At 38.6% G+C, this 21070-nt stretch overlaps 1 protein-coding gene across 7 annotated transcripts in view; it reads right to left on the bottom strand.

Moving 5' to 3' along the window:
* GK (glycerol kinase) overlaps positions 1-21070 on the bottom strand; it is a 76237-nt gene that overhangs the window by 2574 nt on the left and 52593 nt on the right. For 6 of the 7 annotated variants that reach the window (XM_041740603.1, XM_041740604.1, XM_041740605.1 and 3 more), the window contains 7 exons: positions 9678-9756; positions 8592-8688; positions 7982-8066; positions 7326-7446; positions 7072-7215; positions 4861-4941; positions 1432-1518 (listed from right to left, as the gene is read on the bottom strand). In XM_041740603.1, coding sequence (XP_041596537.1) covers positions 1432-1518; positions 4861-4941; positions 7072-7215; positions 7326-7446; positions 7982-8066; positions 8592-8688; positions 9678-9756 — 694 coding nt within the window. The remainder of the gene's footprint in view (positions 1-1431; positions 1519-4860; positions 4942-7071; positions 7216-7325; positions 7447-7981; positions 8067-8591; positions 8689-9677; positions 9757-21070) is intronic. The other variant, XM_041740606.1, reaches the window with a different exon arrangement.

Raw genomic sequence — 21070 nt, 5'->3', positions numbered from 1 at the left:
CCTAAAATGGCACATAAGTTCCTTTATAAATTTAAATTACTTATTTTTGGATTATCACTGTATTTGGAAAATATTTTGGATACTCATTTTGGATCACAGCATTTGGGCTTTTCTACCAAACATTCCCTAGAAGCAGAAAGAAAACAGCCATCTAATAAACATCTGCAAATTCTGCATAGACTTATGTATACAGAAGCCTTTCCTGAGGTGGAAAGCACTAATACCAATAGAAAGTATTTTTTTTTATGAAAGCGGATTTGAACTTATCCCAAATATGAAGGATACAGAAAATGGTAGTCTAGTTTTAAGTTCTTATGCAAGTAACTCCTATCTTATCATTAAAAGACAATCTAATGTTCTGCTGATGGAACTACTTTTCACTCCCTATTTATATGTAGCTCCAAACCAATGATGTCAAGCTAAGTTAAGGCTCATCAGATTTCTACAATCCCTCCGCATCAATAAAGTTCACATTTTACATGGTAAACCCAGGTCATCAACTAATTAATTAAGAGAAGTAATTTAACTCTTTCCTTAATCATGAAGATTAAAAAAAATTTCACTTTCTTGGTAACATATGGGACAGGTCATTGCCACAGAAGCTCTTAAGCTTCAGTATGAAGACATGTGGAGCTCTCATTAGGAAGAGCTCCCCAAAGTGATTGTCACATTTATATTAACACAGGTTGTCAAAGTATTTCATAACACATTGAGCAATTTTACTTTTCTAAGAATATTCAGCAGTTAATGTGCAAAAAATAATTTGGTTTATTCTAAGAATATTCAGCAGTTAATGTGCAAAAAATAATTTGGTTTATTCTAAGAATATTCAGCAGTTAATGTGCAAAAAATAATTTGGTTTTAACTTCGACTCCAATTATTTTAGCAGTAATTTAGAAGACTTCATTTCACAAAATATATTCTTTTAACTAAAATAAAGGTAACTATACATATTTCCCAATTGTAGGGTTTTCCAGAGACTCTGCTAAACATACTCTGGTAGAAATTCTTAACAGAACTGAAATATTGAGTTGCATAGCAAATTTTCTTAAGTATGAAGAATTTATGTACATTTGAAAGCCAATTTAATGAATGTCAAAAATTGTACTTTAATGTTCATCTGTCACTCTGAAAGCCCTCATGGAAGCTTTCATAGCAGTACTTTCACTTTTGCTTCCTGCTGCAGCTCACAGCTGAATGTAACCCCTCAAAGAAATTGTCATCTACTAATAATAAAAGAATTAAGCATAGGCACAGTCCTCGATTCTGACTGCCCCGAAAGATTAAACAGTCTAACAAATTAGACCTTTCAGGGATCTTCCAGGTTCCTAAGCATAGGAAGAATGAAAAACAATGAACATTTTCTGTCAAGTTATACACAAATACATTAGTGCTAACTAATAAAATTGTCTAATTTAAAGAGTAACTGACCTGAGATGTACCTTGCTCCGATTAACATTACCATGCTACTCACTATAAAAAAGCCCAAGGGTAGACTACAGAAGATACTAGGGTCACCTGTGGTCATCCAAGTAGAAGGGAATTCCAGTCAAGCAAACCAAAAGAGAGACACATAATTACAATATTTGTGTTAAGAATCACATGACAGCAAAACATAATAAGTTATAAAAATAGTATATTCATCAAAGCTAGCAGAGTTATTACTTCAAATCAAAAATATAATCAATATTGAAGGCTTATGACAGTTAACAAACAATACGGATAGCATGCCACAAGTAGCCAAGAACATAATACATATAAACCCACATAAGCCTTCCATTGGCAAAGCCGAAGAGAGCTGATGGAGAACTTTTTGGGAGGCTGTTGATTTTAGCTCTTTTGATTCTTACCCCCAAAGATACTAAATGAGCAATCCAATCCCCCAAGATTCAAATTAGAGATCCTTTAGCTATGGGAGAAGAGTAATATTGTTCTACTGAAAATGAACTTCAAGCCCTATTTTTGCTAAGATAGTGGTTTTGTTTTCTCTTTTAAATAGAATTTGCAGGGATCCCTGGGTGGTGCAGCAGTTTAGCGCCTGCCTTTGGCCCAGGGCGCGATCCTGGAGACCCAGGATCGAATCCCATGTCGGGCTCCTGGTGCATGGAGCCTGCTTCTCCCTCTGCCTGTGTCTCTGCCTCTCTCTCTCTCTCTCTCTGTGTGACTATCATAGATAAATAAAAAATTAAAAAATAAATCTTAAAAAAATAAATAGAATTTGCAAAAAAAAAAGAATTTGCTATGTAAGGAAATGTGCCTCACAATTAATATTACTGTTATTTATTTATTTATTTGTTGTTAAATATTTTATTTGTTTATTCATCAGAGAGAGAGAGAGAGGGCGGGGGGGTGGGGGCAGAGACACAGGCAGAGGGAGAAGCAGGCTCTGTGCAGGGAGCCCGATGTGGAACTCGATCCCAGTATTCCAGGATCATGCCCTGGGCCGAAGGTAGACATTCAACTACTGAGCCACCCAGGCATCCCTGATAGCTGTGTATTTTTAAACCAATTTGACCTGTTTTCAAAATGTTGTTTTGGTGTGTTTGGAGTACAAACCACCAACCCCCCCCTCAATCACTTCTACAACATTTTAAACACATGTCAAAATGCAAATTAAAAATCATTTATAATATGTTTAAATATAGTTAGAAATAAGAAAATAAATATGACTGCTTCAAAAGTGCCAAACTGCTTTGGAAATTAAGCTAACATAAAATTTTCCTCATAAATTAAAGCAATTTAAAGAGCATAAAAGACCAGGTAGCGATTCTAGTATACTTTCAAGATTATTAAAATAGGATTCTATCTGTACTGCTACTATTATATAGCTTACTAATATACAATTATATGTTTATATTGCCTGAAGAAATACAATTAGGATGTCACTAATTGAATATTATTCTTAGAGTTTATTATATAGCTTAGAGACTCAATATTATAGAGTGTTTCATAAATCTACTAAAAAAGTCTTCAAACTCTTAAATGTACTGCAAAGTGAAACAAAAACAAAATGTGAAAAATATAAAACTCTCAAAAACTCAAATTACTTTTATCATCAATGCTGATAGCAGAAACTTAAGACATCATGCAATTTCCTTTCATCAATTTTTTGTCTTAAACTCACTCTGACAGTAAGGTATGCAAACAAAGTGAAAATGATCCATTGGTTTTGTGGGGATTTTGAAGTTAAAATTTTATCTTCAACTGCCTGTGAGATGTGTGTGTGTGCAGCACTTTGGTGTAAGGAGGGACAAAGGGACAACTGTGTCGTATAAAAAAATCCAACAAGAAATTATAGGACTCAACTTCTCATTAGCCATTGATTAAGGGTAGCTAGAAAATAAATCAGGGTCCATGTTGTTATATATTGCAGAGCAACTAGCTGTGCAAACACTTATGATGAAGTTTAATCATAAATGGTCTCAAAATTGCAAAAGGTCTTAGTGAGAAAAGCTTTGCCACTATCTTGGAAAGGAAACTGAGTCTCAGAACAAAAGATTTATTTATTTATTTTTGTTTTTGTTTTTTTATTTTTATTTTTTTAAAGATTTATTTATTTATTCAGAGAGAGAGAGAGAGAGAAAGGCAGAGACACAGGCAGAGGGAGAAGCAGGCTCCATGCAGGAGGCCTGATGTGGGACTCAATCCTGGGTCTCTAGGATCACACCCTGGGCTGCAGGCGGCGCTAAACCGCTGCGCCACCGGGGCTGCCCAGAACAAAAGATTTAAAGAAAAAGGATATTAAGCTTATTTAGGAGAAAAAACCCTTCAGGTAGGAACATCCAGGACTGAAAATATAGATAGATCAGTGATCTATAGTAATAGAGGGTTCCAGAAGTGTCTCCTAGAAGCCAGATATATTAAAACTAATTTTATACTCAGTTTTGGGTTGGAAGGCACGTAATATTTCATGTGTAAACTCTTCTCCATTAATGTGTATGCTTCAGTAGATTATTGGACATTATTCTACTCATTATGTTCTAAATCTTCATTTAGCAAAGAATTAAAATATTATGGCATATTAAAGGCATGACTTATTAAAGTCTTCTCCATTAATGTGTATGCTTCAGTAGATTATTGGACATTATTCTACTCATTATGTTCTAAATCTTCATTTAGCAAAGAATTAAAATATTATGGCATATTAAAGGCATGACATATTAAAGGCAAGACTTAAGTCTGTTTAATTATCAAGTGCATAGTAAAGGCAGCTAGCTCAAGGCTGTCTATGACTGAATGGTTTAAATAAGCCCAAAACCTTCATACTTAAGTGACTGAAAAAAAAAAGAAAAAAACGAGTCCTCTGTTTTCTGCCAAGAGCATTTCCCAATCTGGTAGGACACTTCTAATTTACTGTTTGGTACATTTCTTCCTCTCTGATTCCAATAGTTCTCATAATATACATCGCTAAGAACTTGGAATCAGCCTAGGAAGTAGTGAAATATATTCTGAAATTAACAGAAGTTTCAGTTGGTTCCATGCATAAAGACAGCCCCCCAAAAAGGGAAAAAAAAGACACTTAAGTGAAAAAATAAAGAAAAGGAAGACTCTGGTTGATTTTCTTTTTCATTGAGAAGAAAGAAAGAATTTTACTTTTAAAAAGCTCAGTTACCCACTGAAGCACCAGGAGTAAACTAATGAGGAAAAGAGAGGGCAGGATAGAATTAAGTACGTGTCTATCAACCTGAAAATTTACATTGTAGATTTAGAACTTTAAAGTGTTTTCAAAACATCAGAAACTCTGGACATACAATAATGCTTTCCTTCAGAGCAGCCTTGCTAAGTGTAAATGGTTAAATACTTAAATAAGTTCTTTAACATACTAAGGCAAAGCGGCAAGGAAAATAAAAACATTTTTACCACTTTCTGAAGACTGAGTTGTAACCCAGCCCACTGACTTCATCACAGCCTTCTTCCATGTAGAGTAACGAATTTCACTTTCTAGAAATAGAAGGCAGGAAAAAGTAGTTTATGGAGATTGTCTAAGCACCATACTTAAGTTCACTCAGCATTTTCAACAAATGGTGATACGTATTCAACTGGCATGGGGCTTTACCAGAACTTGGATTTGGGTCACCACGGGTCTAGCAACTGCCAGTAAATAAGAGAGACACCTGTTGGAAGGCAGAGGCGAAATTCAGCATGGTGTGCCAGGGTGAAGGGAGCCGGGAGCCGGGCTATAGGTGAAGACCAGGCCATTCGCAAACACGTGGTGATGAATTAGAAAGGGATTCCCATTTGATCTGTTCTCTCTTTTTGTGAGGAGAGGGGAGCTTGGGATACAGGGAAGGGTATACTACAATGTGGAAAGACTAGAAGGAGAATTATTAGTTGGTCTAGGCAAAGGATTTAACAACTATTGATTTCTCACAAGATTCAAATTGGATTCCGGTAAGACAGTACTTTTTTTTTTTTTTTTTTTTTTTTTACAATGGAAATCCAGTCAGAGTACTAAACAAAAACGGACACCACTGGTATGTCGCCCACATGTACTTCTAGTAACAGGGAACAGCACAGAGGAAGGTGTCCCTGTCAGGCCTCCAGGCCTTTCCGCGGCACCTGAAGCCTGCAATACCTGGGTGACACTGCTCCAGCATCGCTCACTTCAGAAAGCTTTCCAGGGCCCCATTTATGCCCCTCCTCCATCTTTCCACAGTATTCCACACATAACTCAGGCTATCAGTCTCCGCAGTGACCTGACATGGCTTTGTCTGCCTCTTCCAATGTACATAAGTCATTGGGAGGGCAAGGACTTGGTCTTATTCATCTCTATATCCCCACATCAGACTCAGCTCTAAAAAAAGTCTGCTGGAGAATGAATTATTTAGACCTACATGCCTGGCATGCACACACATGTGCGTGTGTGTATGTGTGGAGGGGAGTGGGGCCGGTGAAGGGAAGGGCAGCTGACATCACTGACCAACTCTGGGCTAAGGCCTTAAAAACCGGCAAAGAAGGCTCTCAGAAAACAGGAAACCCTTTGCACAAAACTTCCTTAAGAGTATGATTACCATCTCGAAAACATATGCTCACTCTGAACATTATTTATTAAAAAATTGATTTTTTTGAGAGGTGGAAAATTTATTGAGCTCCTCCCCATTTAATCCAATAGAAGTTAAAAATTACTTACAGATAGAATATCAGATTTTGAAACACTTTTCTACATCAAGTTACATGGCATACTGTCTGACTATAAAATTACTAGTGTTACAATCCATTTTCTTGTATGTGGGAAGAAATAAAATTAAGAAGCGCTGGCTTAGTCTTCCAGAAAATTAAAGAGAAATGGATTTGAAAGCTTATTTCCCAGTAGTGCAAAACCTACTTTGATGCAATTTTATACATAGGTTTTAAAAAGTTATAGAACCAAATTCAATATATGTAAAACCTTATTTTTGTACTCACATTTCTTTCAATTTAAGAGATGTACCACTGTATTGTAACAAAGGTGTTGGTCAGAGCTTATGGCTTAGCTTAGCTGGTTAGGACAGTGGATCAGGTCTTTGAGGCTTGTTTACTTACATTGTGACTGCTTTTGTCAGGCCAGCTCTGCTCTGTGTAAAAGTTACCAGGATGTCCCTCAGCCCAGCTAATCATGTCCTAACAACTGGGCCACTGGCACCAAAGATGATCAGCTCTGCAGCCCATCTATCTCCCTTCTCACTTTTAAAAAAGGCTAAGTTAGCAAAGCTAGAAGTAATTAACACTTGCATGAAATGACTGTAAGCAGAAGTCAATGGCAAAAAAAGTGGTATTGGAAGGTTTTTTTTTAATATAAGGCACTTTTTCTCTCCTTCATATTCAGTGTACTCCAATATGCTTAGTAGCTTGTTTAAAACCGTAGTACTTGCTATATTACTTAGTTTCTGAACTTACAAATAAACAGAAAGGAAAATGCCCTCTCCTTTCAACAGGGATACTATTAACTTTACATTTAAAAAACATCTCATTTTTAAGTAATCTCTACACCCAACATGGAACTTGAGCTGATGACCATGATGTCAGGAGTCCCATGTGTTCTACTGACTGAGCCAGCCAGACGTCCCTAGATTTTCATTTTTTTAAACATACCTTCAGCATTGATCTGGGGTTCAAATCGCTCCATCGTGACTGCTGACAGATCCTCGGGTTCAAGACTCCAAACACCGACTCCCTCTGCAGCCCCGGCTGCCATGGCAGCTCCAAGGGCAGTTGTTTCTGGCATCGAGGGCTTCACTGAGGGAAGATGGCAACGTTAACATCTTTGCAGTTATGTATGCCTAAAATACCAGTTCTTCCAAAAGAGATAGTACTCTAGGAGTTTAAAGGCATGAAGGCTTACTGACCTACTGGGATATATAGAATGTCTGCTTGTAGTTGCATAAGAATTTTGTTGTTGGTCATTCCTCCATCTACCTGCAAATGACTGAGTGGAATTCCGCAGTCTCGGTTCATGGCATCCAAAATCTTAAATAAATGCAATGAACATAATTAAACTCCAACTTCAGAATGACATCTCTGACAATGGCCATCTTCTACTCAAAAGCCCTTAAGAGCTTCCCAAAGCGTACACAATGAAATTTAGATTTCTTATTCTGGTCTTCCAAGCTTTCCTTGATGTAGTCACACGAACCTTTCTTTTTCACTACACCTCTGCCCTCCCTCGTAGAGCCCGTCATGCCAAAAACCTCAATTTTGCATCCTGGTTTCCTGCCTTGATGCCTATGTTTGTGCTATTTATTATTTCCTTTGCTGAACATGTACTACTCAACATCCTCCCAACTGTAAAACACCCAGTGCCTGGCAGGATGACAGAAACTCAAAGGTAATGACAGCTAGGAAAAAGAGGAGAAACTTATATTTATTAGAATAGAGCTGAGGAAGGCTTCACTTTTGATTAGGTATTTAATAATGAAGTATTTAGTAGATTTTCAGCATTAATACAGAATTTGTCTAAAAGTGATAAAAAAAAGACAAAGTACAGGAAAAGAGCCCTTATTACCTCCCGGGTTTGGAAACAAACAGCTTCTAATGCAGCAAAAGCAATATGGCATTTATTGGTGAATTGAGTGAGCCCACAGATGATCCTAAAAACACACACAAAGATTGTGAAAATTAGAGCAGAGTACACAAGTCATCAGTCTGACATGTCCTGAATATGAAAGGGTTGACCTCAGTAGATAGAGAGGTTCAGGGAAAAAAAATACACATAAAAGAAAGCAGACATCAACACTAAGCAGCTTAGAAAGTCCTTATGGTTCACAATCCCACATCCACATAGGAAAAAGCCTGGGATCCAATTAATGGATAACAATAATGTGATACCATCAGAATTCATCTAAACGATGCCCCTTCAGTACAGAATTTGCAGATGCCTTGAAGATAAAAGGTCATAACACTAACGTGGATGTGGCTGGGAAGCTTATTGCCAAATGATTTATAACTTCTTGCAATTTAAAGGTTCTGAAATTAATACTCTCCAAACAGAAAAGCTTTCCTTCACACTTTAAAATCATTTGAAAATAGATAGGAAAATAGTAACTAACAAGTTATTAGCCGATTTAGTAAATAAATCAAGGCCCTCAAAAGCATACCTCATACTAGATTCTTACCCTCTTGCACTGGGCTCCCAGTAAGGTGCATATAACCCTGAAAACGCGGGGACGAAATAGCAGCCATAGGATGTACCCACTTCTTTAGCAAGTTTTTCTAACATTAAAAAAAAAGAAAAACAAAAATCACTCTAATATATTCTATTACTTTATTTTTTTAAATTTTTATTTATTTATGATAGAGAGAGAGAGAGAGAGGCAGAGACATAGGCAGAGGGAGAAGCAGGCTCCATGCACCGGGAGCCCGATGTGGGATTCGATCCCGGGTCTCCAGGATCGCGCCCTGGGCCAAAGGCAGGCGCTAAACCGCTGTGCCACCCAGGGATCCCTATTCTATTACTTTAGATAGTCAACACCTCTGTATAAAAATTTAGGACAGGGCTTTTGATTTCTTATTCCCTAAAGGAGCAAAATGTTCTGAATCAAAGCCGTAAGCTGGGAGCAACAAAATCCAAATTCACCACGTTGAATATCTCCCACTACAATGTAACTCAGGCCAAGAAATAAAGGAATTAGATTAGTTTCATTGAAGTATTTTAACTCATTTCCACTATTTCTAAGGTTGTTGAATAGGAGACGAAAAAGTAGCCTCCAATGTGTCGCCCATAAGAAATGCGTTTCTGATCATTTTACCTTCAGGCTGAAGTAAACAAATAGATGAAAAAGTGGGTAGATGAGTTAAAAAACAATTATCCATACGGAAAATAGCCACATTAATAGTTACATAATAGGTACTGGTGTTTTAATGCTCACTCTAATCTAAGAGTTAAAGCTCTTTCCCATCAGATAAATTTAACTGGACTACTTTACCTGCATATTCTGGTAATCTCTGGCATTTGATTTTACACTTGGGTAATTTTTATGTCCTGCCTTACCAGTTTGTTAATAGCCACCACTAATTATGCCAATTTGTTGTTTTATCAATCTTCACAAGATAGTCTTTTCTATAAAAATCCAACTTGTAATAGGAATCTATATCGTCTAATATCACATATGGCTCAAAGTACAAGTATTAACAGACTGCAAAGGTAAAATATTTAAAATTTTCATTATTTAGATGCCAATGCTTTGGTAGAACATACTCACCAATTTCCTCTGAGGTCTTTATAATTCCAAGATTGTCTCTTAGCCAGCGAATAACAGCACCAGCTATAGCTACAGAACCCTACAAAAGAGAAGGAATCCCAGAGAGAATATTTTATCACTATCAAAAGACTTTTTTGAGTATTTCTCTATGTCTGACACTAGAAGATGGATAAAATTTTTAAATTTCAAGTTTGAGACTTTTACAAGTATCATAAGCTAGGTCTACTAATACAAATGTAGTTTTATCTAGGTCATTAGAAGTTTTTTCATGAGACGGACAAGAAGTGAGGCCTCCAGCACACCCTTGGACCTGTACAAGCTGTTGTTCTACGGACTGTTGTTAAACTATGAGGTAGATTATCACCCAGAAAACATTTCCACCTTATCCCCCGAGTTATCAGAAGAGGCCACATTAAAAGTTTTTTCCATTTCCTGTATTTAACAGTATATTAAATCAAGAAACAGCAACAAAAAGTTAGCAAAGAGGCTAACTACAAAGCCATTATTCAACGAAATCACCAGGGGATGGGGTGCGGGGGATGAGGCTATGGCAATAAGGAAGAAACACACAACTTGGAGTCAGATAGACAGGCTTTAAATCCAAGTTCTAGTTCTTAACTATGTGATCTTAGGCCAATTAGTTAGGCTTGGTGAGCCTCCATTCCATGACCTATAAAATGGTGCTTGACTATCACAACACCTACTTAAACTACTATGAGGCTCGATATGAGACTGGAGGGGAAGGTTATTACTGAATATAAATATTAGCTTCATTAATTTTTTATGTGTTAAAAAAGCATAATCCAAATTCCACTGATGAATGAACAAATAAATATAGTATATCCACACAATGGAATATTATTTGGTCACAAGAAGGAATGAAGTTCTGCTAAGATGTGAACTTTGAAAATATTATGCTAAGTGAAAGGAGCTGGTCACATAAGACTCTAAAGTGCATGATTTTATTTATATGAAATGTCCACAATAAGCCTATCCATGGAGACAAAGAGTAGATTAGTGGTTGCTTAAGGTTGGGGTGGTGGGGTTATTTTTTCAGGGTGATGAAAATGTTCTAATGTTTGGCTGCAATGATGGTTGCATGACTCTGTGAATATACTGAAAACCACTGAACTGTATACTTTAAAAGGATGAATCATATGATATGCAAATTATTTCTCAATAAGGCTATTATAAAAAGATCCTGAGGGGCAAAAGGAAAGAAAGTACCAACACAAACCATTAGGAATTGCAAAAAAAAAGTTTTGGGGGTCTGATGTTTCATTCATACAGATTATTTATTTTTTTTAAAAGATTTTATTTATTTAGTCACGATAGACAGAGAGAGAGAGAGAGAGAGAGAGAGAGGCAGAGACACAGGCAGAAGGAGAAGCAGGCTCCATGCAGGGAGCCCGACGCGGGACTTGATCCCGGGCCTTCAGGATCGCGCCCTGAGCCAAAGGCAGGTGCTAAACCGCTGAGCCACCCAGGGATTCTCCCCATACAGATTATTAATGCAAATTACTTTCACAGAGTCATCCTAAACCAAAACATCAGGTGATACTAAGTGCAGGCAACAGAATGTTTCTTCGCTGTTGCCTACCATCCTGTCACCAACTCAATTAGCTGAATTATAAATGGTCACTCTCCTTGCTGTTAATGTCCAGGATATAAACGAACAAGATGTGGAATATGTTGATTCATTCTATCATTCATAGCTTCTATGAGGACAAGTCACTATATGTCACTGCAAAGTGCAGAATACTACAATTGTTCTCTTTATACAGCAGCTTTTTAGCTATAGAAAATTACTGAGGAAGAGATTTGACATCGCAGGGCAAATTTAACCGAGCTTTAAAAATGGGGAAAAAAACCAATTCAACGAATACCTTGAAGGGACTCTAACCTACTGTCTCTTTCTCTGAAAAAAAATTTAATACACTTCCTAATTTTGATATATGTTTAGGTGCTTAGTGGAACCATCAAGGAAAACAAAATTTTGGGGTTAAAGAGATTTTAGAATTTCACTCTCAAATTTCCTTTGGAAGCAAACAATTCAGAGATGGTAGTTGTCAAAGACAAGTAAATGTCTAAGATATTCTAGACCAGCACTGTTCAGTAGAAATATAATGTCAGCCATATATGTAATTCAAACTTTGTAGTTACCATATTAGAAGAGTAAAATGAAACAGGTTAAATTAATTATAATATATTGTGCTTAAACCAATATATTAAAAGTATTATCACTGCAACATGCAATCAATATAAAAAGTATTGAGGTATTTGATATTTTTTGTACTAAGTATTTGAAATTGGGTATATATTTTACACTTCTGCCACATCTTAATTTGGACTAGCCACATGTTCCTAGTAGCTACCATACAGGACAGCACGATTCTAGATCTAATTGAAAAAAAAACAAGTGTCCCTTTCTCCCTATACTCTCAAAAAATACTGGCCCTAAATCACATCTAACCAAGAAATGCATAGATTTTCAATAGTTTTAGGTGAGTAAACTAATGAACTTCAAACAGCTACTGTGCAAGATGGTTTTGTGGTTATTAGCTAATGGAACTTCATACTTTGGGAAAGCGAACACTGATGAATCTTATTTCCATTGAAAAGGCAGTATGTAATGGGCTTAGATAATTTTTTGTGGGGGAGAGGAAGTAATATTGTTTTAGCAAAAGGAAGCTCAAGTTTTTTTTTTTAAGATTTTATTTATTTATTCAGAGAGAGAGAGGCAGAGGGAGAAGCAGGCTCCAAGCAGGGAGCCTGACATGGGACTTGATCCCGATCCCGGGTCTCCAGGATCACATCCTGGGCCAAAGGTGGCGCTAAACCGCTGAGCCACACAGGCTGCCCTCAAGGTTTTATTTTTATTTTTTAAACATTTTTTTAAATCTTTATTTATTTATGATAGTCACAGAGAGAGAGAGAGAGGCAGAGACATAGGCAGAGGGAGAAGCAGGCTCCATGCACCGGGAGCCCGATGTGGGATTCGATCCTGGGTCTCCAGGATCGCGCCCTGGGCCAAAGGCAGGCGCCAAACCGCTGCGCCACCCAGGGATCCCTGCCCTCAAGGTTTTAATGAAAAGTAACTGGTTGTGAGCTAGAGGTCATTACTTAGATTGAAACAAAAGAAAAAAAACACAAAGCCACTCTTAAAGCTCCAGAAGAAAATTATTTTAAATTCCATCATCAGGAGTGTACAGGAGTGTTTGATTCAGGAATGACTGAAAAAATAAAATTCAGTATAAGAAAATAAAAGGCAGATTAAAACACTTATCTGAAATAAGAATATAATTTTGGTACCAGGATATAACACATGGTATTAGCTGGCCTTCTAAAAAATTAATAAAAATGAAAGAAACCTCCAAATTCATAAAAGATGGGTCTTTTGAATTCAGAGGCAGAAGATAAAGTGGGAGATGGTATATTGCTTTCAAGATGGGTCAGAAAAAGAGTACAGGAACAGAAACCTAAAATGACAGAAGGTGGTGATCTACTTGCTATCAAATAAGTTATTGTCAATTATATCCTAACTATAAAGATCCAATACTTCAGTGCAACATCTACAAACATGAATGAACTCTCATTAGAAAACATGACCTATGGGAGAGGTGCATGTAAGCTGAGTAGTTGTACCCTAAGAAAGACAAAAAGAAATGAGAAGGTATAAAGAAAAATAAATGAAATGATGAACAAGATAAGAGGAATAAATCATTTAAAAATTAGATACATAGCCTGGAAAGTGGGAGGCTAAGAAACAGGCTATGGAAAGAGCAAATTATAAAAATAATGAAGTACGGAGCACCTGGGTGGCTTAGTTGGTTAAGCAACCAACTCTTGATTTCAGCTCAGGTCATGATCTCAGAGTCATGAGATCCAGCCGCACTTTGGGCTCTGCACTGGGCATGGAGTCTGCTTAAGATTCACTCTCCCTCTCCCTCTCCCCCCACCCCTGCTTGCACATGCTCTGTCTCTTAAAAAATAAATAATGAAGCAGAACTGATGTAACATCATAGCAGACAAATATACTTTTCCTCACGAACTCCTTGGGCAGCCCTGGTGGCGCAGCGGTTTAGTGCTGCCTGTAGCCCAGGGCATGATCCTGGAGACCCTGGATTGAGTCCCACATCAGGCTCTCTGTATGGTGCCTGCTCCTCCCTCTGCCTGTGTCTCTGCCCCTCTCTCTCTCTCTCCTCTCTCTGTGTCTCTCATGAATAAATAAAATCTTAAAAAAAAAAAAGAGCTCCTTGCCACGAATGCCATAGCCATGAACAGTATCTATTTTAAGGAGACATTTCTGGATGTGGGGTAGTTCTATCAACAAGGCAGTTGTGTTTAAAATCAGTGGGTATGGAGAAAAATTATGTAAAATTAAGACTATCTTTTTTTTTAAAATTTTTTTTAATTTTTATTTATTTATGATAGTCACAGAGAGAGAGAGAGAGAGGCAGAGACACAGGCAGAGGGAGAAGCAGGCTCCATGCACTGGGAGCCCGATGTGGGATTCGATCCCGGATCTCCAGGATCGCGCCCTGGGCCAAAGGCAGGCGCCAAACCGCTGCGCCACCCAGGGATCCCAAGATTATCTTTAAATTGCTTAAAATCCTTTAAAAAAAATGGGGGTGCAGCCCTGGTGGCACAGCGGTTTAGCGCCACCTGCAGCCCGGGGTATGATCCTGGAGACCCGGGATCAAGTCCCACATCAGGTTCCCTGCATGGAGCCTGCTTCTCCCTCTGCCTGTGTCTCTGCCTCTCTATGAATAAATAAATAAAATCTTTAAAAAAATAAATAGCTTAAAATCATCCATTAGGTATAGAAAACATAGCTTTGTGTATGCTTCAGTAATATGTTATCTCTATTTTTTAAAAAATATTTTATCTATTTATTCATGAGAGGCACCAGAGAGAGAGAGAGACAGACCGATGCAGAGACACAGGCAGAGGGAGAAGCAGGCTCCATGCAGGAAGCCTGACGCGGAACTTGATCCCGGGTCTCCAGGATTAGGCCCTGGGCTGAAGGCAGGCGCTAAACCGTTGAGCCACCCAGGGATCCCCTATGTTATCTCTACGTATATAATTTATACTGTACTTAATTTGTATAAGATTATAAATGCAAACTCTAACTCCATATCATTTTTAGTTGCATAGAAGAGAGAACAGAAACCTAGAGTTAAATTGGGGGAATATTATTTTTAAATTGTAATCTATAGGGGCACTTGGGTGGCTCAGTGGTTGAGTGTCTGCCTTTGGCTCAGATCATGATCCTGGGGTCCTGGGATTGAATCTGGCATCAGGCTCCCTGTGGAAAGCCTGCTTCTCTCTCTGCCTATGTCTCTGCCTCTCTCTGTATCTTTCAGGAATAAATAAAATCTTTAAAAATAAATAAATAAGGGCAGCCCCAGTGGCACAGCCGTTTAGTGCCGCCTGCAGCCCAGGGCGTGATCCTGGAGACCCGGGATCAAGTCCCGCGTCGGGCTCTCTGCATAGAGCTTGCTTCTCCCTCTGCCTGTGTGTGTCTGCGCCTCTCTCTCTGTGTGTCTCTATGAATAAATAAATAAAAGTCTTAAAAAAATTTTTTTAAAAAATAAATAAAATATAATCTATATTATTAATACTTCAGTAACAAGTAAGGAAATTAAGATAAAAAGCATTTACCACTCAGAAAGTTTACTTTCCAAGAAAATACATTGTAGAAGTTCACAAACAATGTTTATAGACTGTGGCAGGCAGATTCTTAATGAAGGCAGCCTCCATGGTCCCCACCTCCTGGTGTTGATGCCCACATGGATCTTCTCTTGAGCATGGTGGGACCTAGGACTTGCTTCCATGCAATAGCACATGTCAGAGGTGATGGGATGCATGTGATGGAGTATACGGGATTAAGCTACATTAAGATTATCGTGGCTGTTGTCTGGATTTTCTCCCTTCCTTGCTGGCTTTGAGAAAGCAGCGGGGGGTCCTCTGTTGGGGTCTTTCATATGAGAAGACAGTGCAGGTGGTCTCTAGGAGTTGTGGGCAGCCTTTGACTGACACCTACCAAGAAACTGACGCTGAATTTAGCCAATAATCTGAGTGAGTGGGCATGGAAGCAGATGGAGCTTTGGATGAGACCACACCCTCAAACCAACACCTTTGACTTGTAAGACAAGTGGTTGTAAGCTACTTACATTTGCGGTAAAACTGTCATACAGCAATAGCTAACTAATACATAGGCTTCTACCAAAAATGGAATACCTGGCTTAAGAAGGATGAAAAATTCTAATAAGGAAAACTTGACACCATCATCATAAATCATACCAAAGAAGAGATGGGAGAAGGGACATTTATTTATTTTTTTATTTTTTAAAGTTCTGAGACTTTTATTTTTTATTTTTATTTTTTTTAAAGATTTATTTATGATAGACATAGAGAGAGAGAGAGAGGCAGAGACACAGGCGGAGGGAGAAGCAGGCTCCATGCACCGGGAGCCTGATATGGGATTCGATCCCGGGTCTCCAGGATCGCGCCCTGGGCCAAAGGCAGGCGCCAAACCGCTGCGCCACCCAGGGATCCTGTAAGCTCAACTTCTTTTATTTTTTTTTAGTAAGCTCAACTTCTTAAGTATTAAAGGCCCCCAAAGGATTTTTGTTTTGTGAAATGATATTTAGAAAAAGATAAACAATGGAAGGGAAAGCACAGCTTAAGGAAGATGGTGTCTGATTAACAGCACAGAAAAGGCAGACCTACTCAACTGCTCTATTTTCTTCAACCTCTCCTACCACTAAGAAAAATTTTCTAGTGGGGGGCACCTGGCTGGCTCAGTCATTGGAGTGTGTGACTCTTGATCTCAGGATTGTGAGTTCGAGCCCCACGTTGGGTAGAGAGACTACTTAAAAATAAAGAAATCTTTAAAGAAAAAAGGGAAAATTTTCCAGTGAAAGGGTAAGACAAATTGAAGCAGTTTAATATGAGTTTAAAGTCTTAAAACAACAAAAAAATAAAGTCTTAGAACAATTCAAGGATCATGTGCTCCAATTCCTTTTTATTGATAATGAAAGTAAGAGCCTAGGGATGTTAACGTGTTAGGCCCAGATGAATCACATGCTAGGGAGGAGGGAGAAAAAAAAGAATTCTCTTGATGTCCACATCAGAAATGGTGAGTTTGCGCTTTAAAAATCCCCTGTTCTAGAAACAGGATAACGGGGCAAAATGTAAAAAGGGAACACCCAAACAACACATGCTGACTCAAACGTGGAGCAGCGGTAGATGTGGACAGAAACAGAAACGCACAACTGAGCAGGGCTTGAGACTACAGGCATAGGAGGTTCTGCTTAGTTCTTCAGTAAATGTCAGGAAGCAGGAGCATGGCCAGGAACTGGCTTCTCCTGAGCAAAGAGCTCCAGAGTGGTTTGCAAGAGAAGAAATGGAAATCAGCTTCAGGGCTTGAAGCCAGGGGCTAGGTGGCGCTCTCCTGCTTGCTTATGGATAACTATTTGCTGAAAAAGGCTTAATATATGAGACCAGAAGTAAAAATTCCAAAACACATGAAGAAATCTATTACCAACAATCAACAAAACTTAACAGCTGGAAGAGAACTCACTCCAATCTGACAAGGACTTTAAAATACATAAGTGTGAGAAGAATTCAAAGAAATAGATTCAGGCATGATTTCCATTTTTAAAAACCAGCCAGGAAATTACGTATCAAAAGAAAAGAGAGAGAGAAAAAAGAGAAATAAAACAAGATCAGGTGGATATGAACAATTAACCAGTTAAAAATCATGGGAATGGAGTTATTGAGTGAAATTTAAGAGTGTAATATGTGAGATCCATTTGAGAAAAGACGAGATGATATTTCCATACACTGGAGGTGACAGTGTAATTTGCTGCCTTCACTGTGAAAAATGGTTTGCATCATCTACTCAAAGGGAAGATACACATAATCTACTGCCTACAAATTCTATTCCTATAGCAAGATGTATACAAAAATGTTCATAGTAGCATTTTTCATCAGAGATGAAAAGCGAAAACAACCAAAAGGTCATCAACAGATGGATAAATACTAAGCTGTGATATTTTCATATGGTGATGAAAAGGAATGATGTCAAAGCTCTATCGAACACCATGGATGAACCTCACAAATGTCATGTTGAGTGAAAGAAGCCACATCAAAGAATACATACCATATGACTCAGTCTCTCTCACTTTCTCTTTTATATTTTTAATATACAAAGTATTGAAAAACTCAACTCTGGTGTTGAGGGTTGCACATATTTTAATATTTATTTAAGAGAGAGAGTACGCACAAGAGTGTGTGTGTGGAGGGGTTGGGGCAGAGGGAGCGGGAGAAGCAGACTCCCCGCTGAGCAGGGAGCCTGATGCAGGGCTAGATCCCAGGACCCTGGGATCATGGCCTGAGCTGAAGGCAGATGTTTAACCTACTGAGCCACTCAGGTGCACAGAGGGTTGCACATATAAAGTTCTGGAACTATTTAAAAAAAGCAAGGTAGAGATTATAATAAAAGTCAGGGCACTGGTGACTTTAGGGGAGAGGGAAAGGCTGTGAGTGGGAGGAGCACACAGCTTCCTGGTTGCTGCCAGTTTTCTGCTTCCTGGGTAGAGGATACATGAATTCTCTATATAATCATTTGTCAAGCTGTAAATTGATATTTTATGCATCTTTCTGTACACGTTTTCTGTTTCACAATAAAAAGATTTGTTTTGCTTTATTTATTTATTTTAAAATATTTTATTTATTCATAAGAGACAGAGACAGAAGCAGGCTCCTCACAGGGAACCCAATGCAGGACTTGATCGTGGGACTCCAGGATCATACCCTGGGCTGAAGGGAGGCACTCAACCACTGAGCCACCCAGGCATCCCAGCTTTGTTTTATTTTTTATTTTTTATTTTTATTCATTTTTTTAAAAAAGATTTATTTATTTATTTATTTATTTATTTATTTATTTATTTATTTATTTATTCATAGAGACACATACACAGAGAGAGAGAGAGGCAGAGACACAGGCAAAGGGAGAAGCAGGCACCATGCAGAGAGCCTGACCTACGACTCGATCCAGGGTCTCCAGGATCACGCCCTAGGCTGCAGGCGGCGCCAAACCGCTGCGCCACCGGGGCTGCCCTATTTTTTATTATTTTTTTAAGATTTTATTTATTTATTCATGACAGACACACACAGAGAGAGAGGCAGAGACACAAGCAGGCTCCATGCAGGGAACCTGATGTGGGACTCCATCCTGGGTCTCCAGGATCACGCCCTGGGCTGAAGGCGGTGCTAAACCGCTGAGCCACCCCGGCTGCCCCCCAGCTTTGTTTTAAAGAGAATTTGGAAAGAAAGGTAGGTAGGTAGGAACTAGCCAGAGATGCAGCACAGAGAAACAAAGGGATGAAAAATATATAAAAGGACAGTTCAGAGACGGGGAGGATGGGTAGAAAGGTTCCAATATCCATACAATAGCAACTGCAGAAGAGGCTGGAGGTAATGGTAGAGTAGCAATGCTTTAAGAGGTAACTGCTGAGGATTTTCTAGAATCGAAGGCACACTTGTATCCAATTTATCTAACAAGATCAGTAAAATGAAATATAAACCTAATTGTCTTTTGTGAGCGACACAAACAGAGAGAGAGAGAGGCAGAGACACAGGCTGAGGGAGAAGCAGGCCCCTGCAAGGAGCCCGATGCGATACTCGATCCTGGGACTCTAGGATCACGCCCTGAGCTAAAGGCAGATGCTCAACCACTGAGCCACCCAGGCGTCCCTAAGATTCTATAACCACCCCAGAGAGAGGGTGAAATAAAGACAAACCTAAAAGGAATAGGCTTAAATACCCAAGGCTCTTAATAAGAGAACCACAAAAGAATGCCCCTCTGCAAGAAAAAAAAAATGGAGGTAGGGCCATAAAAGGTTTGACCCCAAAGAAATGACTCTGGCCACAAAAAATGATAAAATAAGCCATTAAATATGACTTATTATCTACTGATAAGAAAACAGAATAACTGCTTGCTTAAGAAAAAGGGGAGGGGGTGCCTAGGGGGCTCAGTCAGTTAGTTAAGCTTCTGACTATCTCAGCTCAGGTCTTGACCTCAGGGTCGAGTTTGAGCCCTATGGGCTCCATGTTGGGCGAGGAGCCTACTTTAAAAAAAAGGGGGGGGGGATGAATACTTTAAACTCAATGACAGGATTGCTGGCAGAGGTAACAGAGGAAAAGCATTTGAGGTCATCATCATGGGTGGGACATTCAAATTACTAAACAACTATCAACACTGCTAGGAAAATATATAGCTAAATAATATATATTTTTAAGTAGGCTCTACATCCAATGTGGGGCTTGAACTCATGACCCTGAGATCGAGTTGGAGGCTCTACCGACTGAGCCACCAGGTACCCTATAGTTAAATAATATTTAAAAAATTTTAAGGTGCCCACAAAAGAAAAAAAAACCCAAAACAACAACAACAACAATAGGAAATACATGATGTTGCTTCCAAATCAACACAGGAAGAATGCAAGATTAAGACCTAAGATGGGCAGCTATAATTTTAGTTTTTAAAAAAGGGAAAGTAAATTTTTAATACCTAAGATTGCCAAACCTAACAACCTAATTAAAAAATGATTATTAAATATACACTTTGTCAGTGTATATATACACTTTGTCAGTGTATATATAAATAAGTGTAAATATACACTTGGTCACACTATTTACAAAAAGTGGAAGTGGTGTGACCAAGTGGAATTAGCAGGAATTTACTAAGAAAAAGTTTTACCAATGTAGCTTTATGCTTTGCCCTCTTTTCTGGTTTGGTTCAATTTTTTTTTACATGTCTGTTAGTTGGAACAAAAAAGTTAGAAAATACAGGAAAAATCCTATCTACTACTGTGAGTGTCCATGTTCACCATCTGTTTAAGTGTATATGTTGTGGCTCAGGCAGGCTGCTAGGTGAGGAGACAAAGTGACATATCTGAGATGCAATGAAAAGAACAACTCGACTCGGGAGACTGGTGATGGCATAGTGCTGGCCAGGTTTCTAGATTTTGACTCCAATAGCCTGAATTTGCATCCTGGATCTGCTACTTACTAGCTATCAAAAGTTACCATAGCCAAGTAACTTTGATTTCACTTCCTACTCTCAAAGGCCTTATGAGAACATAACAAAGCCTGTTTGTCAGTCTAATCTACTGTTCCTCTCAGATTTAAAGTTCTATGAATTTTTAAAAAAAGTTACATGAGGGCAGCCCCCGTGGCGCAGCGGTTTAGCGCTGCCTGCAGCCCGGGGTGTGATCCTGGAGACCCGGGATCGAGTCCCACGTTGGGCTCCCTGCATGGAGCCTGCTTGTGTCTCTGCGTCTCTCTCTGTGTGTCTCTCATGAATAAATAAATAAAATCTT

This window comes from Vulpes lagopus, chromosome X, assembly GCF_018345385.1.
Source record: "Vulpes lagopus strain Blue_001 chromosome X, ASM1834538v1, whole genome shotgun sequence".
NCBI lineage: Eukaryota > Metazoa > Chordata > Mammalia > Carnivora > Canidae > Vulpes > Vulpes lagopus.
The sequence above is the reverse complement of the archived record's forward strand: the minus strand, read 5'-3'. Positions and strand labels throughout refer to the sequence as shown.